Here is an 11157-nt window from a genome sequence, read left to right on the forward strand (position 1 = left end):
ACCCCTGAGACCAGCATCCCCCCTCCCCAGATCGCCCAGGTGTGGAGTTGCGCTTCTTCTCTCTGCACTGCCACCCCCATGGGGAGGGGCCAGACAGGGGCCCCAGAGTCACTTCTGCTTGGGGAAAGGCCCTGGTGGGTGAGTCTCTGTCTCAGGTGACACAGCTGATGTTCAACAGACTGCACCTCCTGCCTCCTGCCACCACCCGGCTGCTAACCACCCATCTATCCTCTTATCCTCAAACGTGCATCAAGCACCTACTGTGTGCCAGGCCTGGGGACCCCGTGGTGAGTGGACCTGGGGCAGCGTCTGCCCTTTGGAGCTCACTGAAGACAAACACTGCTCCTGAGCCGAGTCTTGATGAGTGCTGGGACTGGAGGCCAGGGTGGGGGGCTCTGGGAATTCTCGGGAAGGGACCTACCTGATTCAGGGCCAGGAAGGCTTCCAGGAGGAGTCAGCTGCTTGGCAGAGACCTGAAGGAGGACTTTGTCACACACATGGGGTGACGTATTTGCATGGTTCTCTCATCTCCTTAGAGAGGCTTTCCTTGATTGCCCATCTAAAATGGCTCCCATCCCTCTCTCTTTCCCTGTTTTTACCTCCTTTCCTGGCTCTGAGATTGTGTTATGTATTTTTTGCATGTTAGTTTATTGCCTGTCTCCCCCAGTATGAGTCCCAAGAAGCAGTTCACCACTTTATTCCCAGAGCCTAGACTAGCACAAATTAATGGATGAGTGGATGGATGAGTGGATGGATGGATGGATGGATGGATGGGTGGGTGGGTGAATGGGTGACTGAATGAGCCTGGGTGTGCCTGGAGCATGGGTAAGTGGGGGAAATCAGCTGGGGCAAGAGGCAGGACTCAAATGGTGCAAAGCCTGCTGGGGCTGAGCATGATGAAAAGCCATGGAAGGGCCCTGGGGGAGGGGTGGGAGTGGGGGGACAGTGCCATAAGCCCCTCCCCCAACCCTGAGGACCAGCTCCCAGAGCCCAGCATATTGGAGCTGCCTCGGAGCCCACCTAGACGTCCTGCCACGTACGTGTGCCGAGACTGAGGCCTGGAGGAAGGGCCTGCCCGGGGCACGTGGCAAGTGGAGGGACAGCATCAAGAGGCCATGCGGCTCCAGGAGGAAGTGGATGTGTCCTTGGTCCTACTGTGTGCTGCAGCAGCCAGAACTGCACCTCTGAAAGCATCTGAACCTGGATCTCTGTGGGCCTACTGTGTGCCAGTCCCAGGGACCCAGGGATGAAGTAGGCCCAGCCCTGGTCCAAGAATAGGCCACTATGGAAAGAGGCCTGGATGTACCAGGCACATAGTAGGTGCTCAATCGAGACTCATTTCCTTCTTCTTTCCCTCCCTTTCTTCTCTTTACTAGCATTGCCCTCCCCAGGCGGGGGCAGCCCTCTCATAGTGCAGGTGAGAGCCCGTCTTTGAACAGAGGTTGTGCAGCTTCTCCACTTGCTGGCTGTGCCATCTGAGTAAACAGCTTCCCTCTCTGGGCCTGGGATCTCAGAAGCTGATGGGTGCAAAGAAACCGGCCCATGGGGAGGGCGTCACAGGAGATGGCTGTCATTCGTGATGAACTGAACCTCGGGCGCTCGTTCACGCTTGTGTGGAAAGAGGAGCTTAGAGATGATCTAGTCCAACCTCCCCACCCTTCAGATGAGGAAACTGAGGACGACTCTTCCATGGTCACTCTGCTGGTCAGTGCAAGCTGGGACAGTGCACACAGAGGCTCAGGCCCCAGGGCAGAGAATCGTAGACCAGGGGTCGGCAAACTAGGGCCTGCGGGCCGGATACTGCCCACTGCCTGCTTCTGCAGGGCCTGTGAGTAGGAGTGGCTTTTACAGTGAACATTTGTGATGCACTTGATAAGAGACACTGATTTCAAACCCCAATTAAGCAAAGTATTCTCTCCCCCAACCCAAAGACTTCCACTCTTTTTAGTAGATCTGTGTTCTAAAAAATTGTTCTCATTATTATTACTATATTTTGAATTTCAACAGTTAAAAAACTGCAGGGGTTTGTTTTCTCTCTACATGATATCCTTGATTTAGCTTCTTGACTCTCAAAGCCTAAAATATTTCTTTTTGACCTTGTCCTTCCACTCCTCACCCTGCCCAGGGCTCCCCAGATTCAGCCTCCTCTGGGCTTGAAATCCTGGGACTAATGAACCCCCAACCCCATCCACCCCCCCACCCCCCTCCCCCAGCCTGGCCGGGCCACATGCTGCAGGCACCCGGCCCAGTGCCAGTCGACCCCACTCCGGGCCTTGCCTCAGGACACAGCTGTCGCCCCAGGGGACCTGTGCCAGCAGCCACCATGGCCTGGGGGGAGCCCTCCGCAGCTCTCGGCCCCCACCCTGAGCCCCACTCTCCTCTGGACTCCTTGCGGGAGCCAAGGCCAGCGTGGGTGGCTGAAATCTCCCCGGTAACAGGGTCTGCCCCCCTCCTCCTCCCTCTTCCGGCCTCCTCCCCTAACCTGCTGTCCCTCCTCCCCCGGCACCTGCTCTGCAGCCCCTCGGCCCCTCCTCCCGGCCCCTCCCGACCCCCCACTCCTGCTCCCTCCTTCGCGGGCGCTCCATGTCACCATCTGTGGCACCATCCCTCTCTGTCGCTCTCCCTGCCACCCCCTCATTCTCCTTCCTCCTTCCTCACTCTCTATCCCTGCCTCTCTGCATTGCTCCCTCTCGCCCCTTCTCTTGCTCTCCTCTTTCCTCCTCCTTTCCTATTCCCTCATCGCTCCCCCTCATTCTGGCTTTCCACCTCCTCACTGGCTCTCTCCCTCTCTCTCCCTCCACCGCCAGCTGACCCTCCCCCTTTCCGTATATTTCTGACAGTCTCCTGCTCCCCTTTTCTCTTCTTCACCTTAGGAAGCGTCTCCCTCCACCCCCACCCTGACTCTTGCCTGCTTTCCCCCCATCTGTGCCCCTGCCCCCCTCAGGATGTGTCCTGGAGATGGTGGGATGACGCACTGGGCACCGGTGGGAAGTCAGGCCAGAGACAGATGGGAGAGGCTCTGTGGGCAGATGTGGCCGCTGCTGGCCTAGGAGGGGGCCAGGCCCACAAGTGATCTAGGAGTGGGAGCTGTGGGGCGACCACGGCTAAGGGGAGCTGTGGGCGCACCCGGGGCCTGGGCAGGGAGGGGGGCAGCAGAATGAGAACCAGCCTGGCGGCAAGGAGGGCAGCCCTCACCCCATGGGCAGGTAAGGAGGCTGGGGCCCGGGAGGAGGCCTGGAGGGTGGGGTGCTGGAGCTGTCCTCTGCCCAAGATGGAGCTGGGGGACGCTAGAGGGTGGGGAGGCCCAGGGAGGAAGGAGGGAGGCCTTCCTATGACTCTCGGTGAGTTGCAAGGATGGGGACATTAATCTGAGGATCTCGTGCCACAACTCTAGAATCTTGGAATTCCATAACAGCAGAATGTCAGAGCTGGAAGAAACCAGACCCAACATGTTGTTTGTCCCCCAGCCCTGCTGGGCACTGTCCTCAGCACACTCCCATTTAATCCTTACAACAATCCTGGGAGGCGGGTTGTCCTCAGGTTAATAGACAACGGAGGTCCAGAGAGGGGAAGTGACTTGCCCAAGGTCACACAGCAATATGTGTGGCAGAGCCCAAGCCCCTAGCCTGGAGCCTGTCGGGTGTGTTCGTAGGGGTCTGATCCCAGGCCTGGGGTGGGAGTCAGCCCATTGGCACTGACTGGGGAAGGCCCAGGGGTGCAGAGGGCAAGCATACTGCGGGGACTGCCAGGCACTGTCTGGGGCTGTCGCAGTCCTCGATTCTCTCAGCCTGAGGCCATCAGAGGTGCTAGCATGGCCAGGAGGTACTGAGGGCTGAGGAACAGACAGACTAGGGCTCGAATTCTGGCTTCCCACTCTCTAGCTGGGTAACCTTGTGCAAGCCTCACTTCACTTTTCCAAGCCTCGACTTCCTCCTAAAAATCTCCCTCCTGGCTCCGTGGGGATTTCTTGATGTGAGTTTGAGGTCTCTGCCCAGGAACCCCGTCCCACCTCAGAGCTCCACTTGCTGAACCTCTTGTCTCTGCGTTTGCAGATGTGCTAGATGCTGTGCTAGGTGTTTGGGTTAAGTAAATAAATCATTCGGGGTCCCTGCACCCAAGAGCCTGCAGTCTAGGAGGGTGGCAGTGAAGTGATCAGACTCAAATGGAGATGGCCTGGGGCATCTGGCCACCCTGGGGGGCCATCCGGAATTGCTGTGGGGCTTGGGGCCGCCTCTCACCCTCTCTGGGCTCCCGTCTCCCCCGGAACAGTCCTCACTGGAGTCCGCCCCCAGCTCTCTGGCAAGCTGGTGCCAAAGATAAACCAGACACAGAGGCAGATCCCTCCTCCCCGGGAAGAAACTGGATCAGGCACAGGATTCCAGCTCCTTAAAGAAGAGGCGGCACCTAAATTGCAGGTCTGGCTTACGTGTGTGTGTGTGGAAACCTGTGATTTCCCTGCTTCGGGGGCTGACCTGTTCCACTTTGACAGAGAAGAGGGTGGAGGCAGGGAGTCTCTGAGGGGGCCCGGGGTTTGGGGGGAGGAGGGCATTTCACCTCCTGGTGCAGAGGGAGGGTCTGGCTGGGCACAATGTGTGCCGGCCAGGCCAGGCTGTGCGTGTGCTAGTGTGTGTACTTTTGCACGTGGGGCCAAAAATGTGTGCCCGGCAGGAGTGGGGGGCAGGGGGAGCTGGCTTCCCCAGGAGCATCGGCCCTGAAGCTGGGAGATTTCCCAGCTCACTGCTCCTCTCCAGAGCCTGGTGCTCCCCTCCCCCAGTCCTGGGTTGCCACAGCCGCCCCTCAGGGGTGCTGTAACAAGGGTGGGGGTACAAGGTGGCCAGAGGGATGGGTGATGTAAGGCCCTCCCAGCTGAGGACGCCTGTCCGAGTCCGGCATTCTGGAATTCTGACGTTCCCTGATACAACGTCACTGAGTCCAAAAACCTAGGTCTCTAAGTTTCCACAACTCTTCTGAGACTCTGATGTCTATTTCCAGGCCTCTGAGGGTCTAGGGGTTTGAGGCCACAATTCTAACAGTTCAGGACCCCAAAGGGCAGTGAGGAGAGCAGGGAAAAGCTGGCAGCTCTGACACCTAGGCCAGTGTCCTCCCCAGGCCTGGCCTCAGTCTGCCGGTCTGTGAAATGGAGGTGGTCAGTGGGAGGCCATGGGATGGATGCCAAGGGTCCCCCTAGCTCTGCCCCTTCCTAGCTGGGTGCCCAGAGCCCATGGCCTTACTGTCGTTCCCTGCCTGCCCTCCTCATAGGACACTGCACGTCTCTGGCTTAGCCTTGCTCCGGGGCTCAGCAAAGAGGAGCTTTTGGCTTTTATTAGGCGCCTCTGAGCCTGCTGGCCAGATATCCCCTGCCTTATGCTGCTGCCCCAGGCTCAGGATAGATCGCGAGGGACTGGGGTGAAGTTAGGGGCCTCCCTGGGCATGCAGCCTCATCTCCTCTCCCAGCCCCAGAGCAGGGAGGGGTGCACTGGGTCCTGCCAGCTGGGATGTCATCAGGAGGACCCATCAGCCTCCTCAGCCTCACCAGGCCAGGCCCTCGAGCCCTCGGCAGCCCCAGTTCCCTGTGAGCTCACCCACCCCGAGGCATCTGCTGGGAGTTGGTGCTCCTCACCTTCCCAGGAGCTCGGCACTGTAAGAGCAGAGCCCTGAGTGGGTGATGTGACCTCCAAATCCTGCTGGAGGATGTGCAGGCCCAGCTGGAGCACAGGGAGGATACTGGAGCAGGGGCTTCTCTGGGTTTTTTCTCCCTCAAAGATTCTTGCTCAAGAGGGGGCTCTGGTGGTGGTGGTGGGGTCATTAGGACGAAGGGCTGGAGGAGAAGGTCGTGGACCCAGAGGAGGCTGCAGCTCTCAGCCTTGGCCTCTGATTGGGACTCCAAAGTCCTGTTGAAGGAGCTTAGCAAATACTCCAGGATGTGGCCTTTTTCAGAGGTGACTGAAGTTCCACTAGTAGCAATTCAGTCCTCCTTTGGGTTAAGCAGTGTCCTCTCTAGTTCCTCTTTGTTTCAGTGGATGCCACAAACCCACCTACACAGAGTTTGTGCTGTGTGTGAAGTAATGGGTGGGAGATGGGGAAAAGGTTCAAAACTGAAAAAGAGAGGGTCTCCATACTTAAGGAGCTTAGAGTTTAGCAGGGAAGCCAGGAAGAGTCCCAGTTACTTATAATTCAGGACAGCTGTGATGAGAGAGAGGCTAACAGAGTAAATGGAAATGCTGGTTTCCACTGTATCCAAAGGGTGAGCTCTTACTCATGGGTCAAGACCCATCTGAAATGTCCTCTTCTCTGGGAAACCTTCCCCCTGGGCCCAAAGGGTGGCAGCTATCCTTGGGTTTGCTTTCACTGCAGCCTGTCAAGTGTACTAGAAATCCCTCCATCACAAGTCAGCTTCTGTGGGAGAGGGGGCCTGAGCCACACCCCAATAGATTCATAGCGACCTCAGCAGGACCTTTGCCTCCGATGGAAGGGGGGATGGTGGCATGGGCTGGGGTGAGGGGCTGCCCAAGGGCTCTGACTCCCAGGAGAAGCAACATCCCGGAGCTTGTGATTCTTAACTCCACTGGGAATCTAAGGAGTCTGTTGAAAGTTTGGGACTCTGCCTGGAAAACACAGGCATGTTAACTGTTCCCAATAATTTCAGGGATTTGTGGATCCTCTGACGTTCATCTAGGGTCCTGCTTCAAGGTTAAGGATCTGTGATATGAAGCCATGTTTTCCAAATTTGAGGGTTGAGACCTGTTGGTGGGTAATGCAGTTGTGTCACGGGTCATTGCCAGCTGGGGCATCATATGTAAAAGGGACAAGTATTGTTTTTTGAAACAATCTGACTTCATCAGACTGCAACATAAAATGCATTTCTTACATTGGGCATTGGGGTAAAAAAAGAGATCTGAAAAACACTGGTGCAGAGAAAAGGGCATAAGTCATCATTGATTGGTTGCACACCTTGCTCATTTCCAGGCTAGAGGACACAGGGGTGACGAGGCAGTGCTGGTGCCCGCCTCTTGGAGCCAGGCAGGCCTGCATTCCGCTCCACACCCATGCTGTGCCATAGAGGGGGGGTCACATCACCTCTCAGAGACTCGGTTTCCTCATCTGGGAAATGGGGAGATCGCTAGCCGCCTGTCTGGGCTGGGCAGAGTGATTGACACAGTGCATGTCAGGCTCTCCAAGTTCAGTGCACGGGGGTGGGGGCAGCAGAGGGCTGGGGGACATCCTCTGCCATGACCGGCCCTGTCTTCCCTTCCCCAGGCCGATAGCTGACGGCTGGCCGCCCTCCGCTCAGCCATGGACATTCCCGGCGACCCTGCACTGGCTCCCACGACCTCGGGACCCGGGAACACCTCCTCGGCCTGGCCCCCAGCTGCCGCCCTGGGGAACGCGACGGCCGGCCCAAGCCCAGCCGGGCTGGTGGTCAGCGGCGTGCTGATCCCGCTGGTCTACCTGGTGGTGTGCGTGGTGGGCCTGCTGGGCAACTCGCTGGTCATCTATGTGGTCCTGCGGCATGCGGGCAGCCCGTCGGTCACCAACGTCTACATCCTCAACCTGGCGCTGGCCGACGAGCTCTTCATGCTGGGGCTGCCCTTCCTGGCTGCCCAGAACGCCCTGTCCTACTGGCCCTTCGGCTCCCTCATGTGCCGCCTGGTCATGGCTGTGGACGGCATCAACCAGTTCACCAGCATCTTCTGCCTCACCGTCATGAGTGTGGACCGCTACCTGGCGGTGGTGCACCCCACCCGCTCGGCCCGCTGGCGCACGGCGCCCGTCGCCCGCACGGTCAGCGCGGCCGTCTGGGTGGCCTCGGCCGTGGTGGTGCTTCCCGTGGTGGTTTTCTCAGGGGTGCCCCGTGGCATGAGTACCTGCCACATGCAGTGGCCCGAGCCGGCGGCGGCCTGGCGGGCCGGCTTCATCATCTACACGGCTGCCTTGGGTTTCTTTGGGCCCCTGCTCGTCATCTGCCTGTGCTACCTGCTCATCCTGGTCAAGGTGCGCTCAGCCGGGCGGCGGGTGCGGGCACCCTCGTGCCAGCGGCGGCGGCGTTCTGAGCGCAGGGTCACGCGCATGGTGGTGGCCGTGGTGGCGCTCTTTGTCCTCTGCTGGATGCCCTTCTATGTGCTCAACATTGTCAATGTGGTGTGCCCGCTGCCTGAGGAGCCTGCCTTCTTTGGCCTCTACTTCCTGGTGGTGGCACTGCCCTATGCCAACAGCTGCGCCAACCCCATCCTCTATGGCTTCCTCTCCTACCGCTTCAAGCAGGGCTTCCGCAGGGTCCTGCTGAGGCCTTCCCGCCGCGTGTGCAGCCAGGAGCCCACGGTGGGGCCTGCAGAGAAGACGGAGGAGGAGGAGGACGAGGAGGAGGATGGGGAGGAGGCTGGGGAGGAGGGCAAGAAGATGAATGGCCGGGTCAGTCAGATCACACATCCTGGCACCAGTGGGCAGGAGCAGCCGCTCAGCAGTGCGGCGGGGAAGGAGCAGCAGTTCCTGCCCCAGGAGCCCTCGGCAGGGGAGAAATCCAGCACGCTGCACATCAGCTATCTGTAGGGGCCTGGGGAGGGCGAGCATGGCCCCAGGAAGGCACAGCAGCAGTGGGGGTGCCCAGGGCAGGCCACCCGAGGGGCCAGAGGCCTGGGCTCTGATCCCACTGTTGCCGGGACTCACCGTGTGACCTTGGATGGGTTGCTTTTCCTCTCTGGGCCTTGTTTCCTCCAATGTGACTCAGGGATGGGGTAACTGGCCTAGATGAGCTCTGATGAGAGGAGGTCTTCACGGGGGAGTGGGGTGGTGTCATTGCTGGGCTGACCTTCCTGAGTGGGGCCCAGGTGAAGGGGACGGGCACAGACTGGCCTCCCCTGCTCTCAGAGACTTCGAGCAGCCTGGGGGATTGACCTGAATCTTGGCCCTCAGAGGGATAAACCAAGGCTTGGATTTCCTGGGCTCAGAGTCAGGAGCTGGGGGCTGGACAAGGGCCAAAATGGAAAGAAGTCTTATCTATTGAGGAGGAGGGGATGGAACCGCTCTGCCCAACTCTCTATGTGGCCTCGTGCCAGCTCTGCCCCTTTCTGGGCCTGCCGGACCACCCCATAACCTCCCAGTCCCCGGCCCGGACCATTGGTGCTGTGGAGCCAGTGCTCCTGGACGTGGCGCCCAGAGGTGGATTGTCCAGGAAACTAATTAGCTGAGCCTCAGGACCTCTGAAAATGGGTAATTACGTCTAATTTTTTTCTCATAATTTTGTATTCCTTTTCTTAAAGAGGGACCCTGTATTGAGTAAGATCAGGCCACACGAAGCCTAGCTCAGGCCCTGATGAAACCAGCTGCTCAATCCCCTAAAGAAGCTCGTTTGGGGAAAGGAGCAGGGGTCCCCAAGTCTTTGAGGGTTCTAGGAGTCTCCTCATAGGAGGTCCCCCACCCTCTGTGACCACCCCCGCCCCCGCCCCCACTGGAGACCAAGGCAGGAACCCGGTCCACGCAGGCTGCAGGGTGGATGCTACACCCTGGAGAGGCCGAAGTGTCTAAACAGCACTGGGAGGAAGAGGAGGAAGAAAAGGAGGAGGAAGGAGGGTGAGGAGGAGGGAGGAAGAGGGAGAGAAAGAAGAAGAGGAGGGAGGAGGAAGAAGAGAAAGAGCAAGAAAAGCAGGAGGAGGAAGAAGAGGTAGGAGAAGGAGGGAGAAGGAAGAGAAAAGGAGACGAGGTGGCAGCATCTGCTCTGTGACCTTGGCGCTGCCCTTGGCCTCTCAGGGCTGAGCTCAGCGGCAGCGTCTGTGAAACAGGGGTGCCGAGGCCTGGCCAGGCTAGTCTGGAGGGAAGGATGTGCTCTAGGGTGGAAAAGCAAATGCTCTGAAACGTGCAAGGCCGGGCCCCAGGCGGGGCTGGTCAGGGCTGGTGAGGAGGGCACAGCCCCGACGGAGGCCCGGGCGGCGGAGCTGAGAAGCCAGGCCTGGCTCCCGGAGAGGTCCAGAGGGTGGGAGGAGTGGTGAGCCTCTGTCCTCTGTATTGCTGGGGGGCTACGGGCCGGGGAGGCCCAGGAAGCCAAGGCAAGAGGAGGTCTGAGTGGGACCAGGGGAGAGGCTGCTGGCCCAGCCTGGCCTCGCTCCCCAGAGATAAACCCTGGAAGCTGCTGTGAGGCCAGCCCTGGGGAAGGGGGAGCTTCTGGCTAAATTCCTCTGCACCCCACTCCCCAGCCCCCTTCAAAGAGGGCAGAGGGTCCTCAGAGAAAGCAAGGGGACGAGAAGCTGGGAGACCTGGCTCTTCCATCTACCTCATGGTCCTTGGCTAGCCTTGACCCCTCTGGGCCTCAGTTTCCCGTGAGAAAATGGAGGTGGGTTTTCCCAGCTTGCCTGCCTTGCCTCCTGGAATTTGGGGGTGCAAATGGACTGAGTCATGCTGGGTGAGCAGCCAAGCTCTCTGTAGAGGGTGGGAGGGGTGTATCAAATTATAAAGTGGAGGTGCAACATCCCCACCCTCCTCCTTCATCAAGCGGGCTTCTGTACCTTGGGTGCCCAGGCATGAGGACACTGCAGGCGGGGAGAAACGAGAAGTTGGGGGTCAGAGGTCAAGGAACAGGGAGGCAGGGCTAAAAGGAAGTTCATAACACCAACCCTTGTATGAAGGTTGCAGGAGAAACCCATCCATGGGACTTGATCTTGGATTACTCAGGGAGGAGCTGCGGGGGCCAGGGAGAGGGGACGACCCAGCCCCCAGCCTGTGGCCCAGCCCCCTGCCTTCCCTGCCCCTGTGGCAGGTGAACAATGTTCTGCAAGGGGAGCCGGGGAACAGAAATCCTTGCCGCTTCTGTCAATAAAGATGGTGACACATGGCAACACAGCTGTGGCCTGGGACAACTCATCTGTGGGACTCTGTGTGTCTGGATAGGAGAATGTGGGGGTGTCAGGGGTGCATGGGCATGCGTAGGGGTGCATGGGTGTGATGCTCCCCCTCTGTCCTTCTCTCAGGTCCGTGTACCCTGGCCTCTGGGTGTGGGGCCTCCCGGAGGCTGGGTCCTCCGTGGGACAGGAGTCTCCTCTGGCAGCCCTTGGCCCACATCCTGATGCATCTTGAATCCCCAAAGCAGACTTCCTCTCTCCCCGTGTCCAAATACCAAATCTCATGGAAGGAAGCTGATTGGCTTCCAGCTTGGTCATGTGACTGTCT

The 11157-nt window shown here is 59.0% G+C and overlaps 1 protein-coding gene across 4 annotated transcripts; it reads left to right on the top strand.

The window, feature by feature from the left end:
* The first annotated feature begins 250 nt into the window (after positions 1-250).
* Positions 251-11157, top strand: SSTR3 (somatostatin receptor 3). 4 transcript variants are annotated; one of them, XR_005218388.1, is made up of 4 exons: positions 3121-3206; positions 4270-4415; positions 7258-9207; positions 10959-11157. XR_005218388.1 is itself a non-coding variant. In XM_037846368.1 (3 exons), the coding sequence occupies exon 3, from the start codon at positions 7294-7296 to the stop codon at positions 8545-8547; it is 1254 nt and encodes a 417-aa protein (XP_037702296.1). In that variant the 5' UTR covers positions 251-287; positions 1377-1704; positions 7258-7293; the 3' UTR covers positions 8548-10821. The 4 variants fall into 4 exon arrangements, 3 of the variants coding, with proteins under 3 accessions (XP_037702296.1, XP_037702297.1, XP_037702295.1); XM_037846368.1 differs by lacking the exons at positions 3121-3206; positions 4270-4415; positions 10959-11157 and adding exons at positions 251-287; positions 1377-1704 and having other exon boundaries at positions 7258-10821; XM_037846367.1 differs by lacking the exon at positions 10959-11157 and having other exon boundaries at positions 7258-10821.

The sequence above is a fragment of the Choloepus didactylus genome, chromosome 8 (genome assembly GCF_015220235.1).
Source record: "Choloepus didactylus isolate mChoDid1 chromosome 8, mChoDid1.pri, whole genome shotgun sequence".
NCBI classification, from domain to species: domain Eukaryota; kingdom Metazoa; phylum Chordata; class Mammalia; order Pilosa; family Megalonychidae; genus Choloepus; species Choloepus didactylus.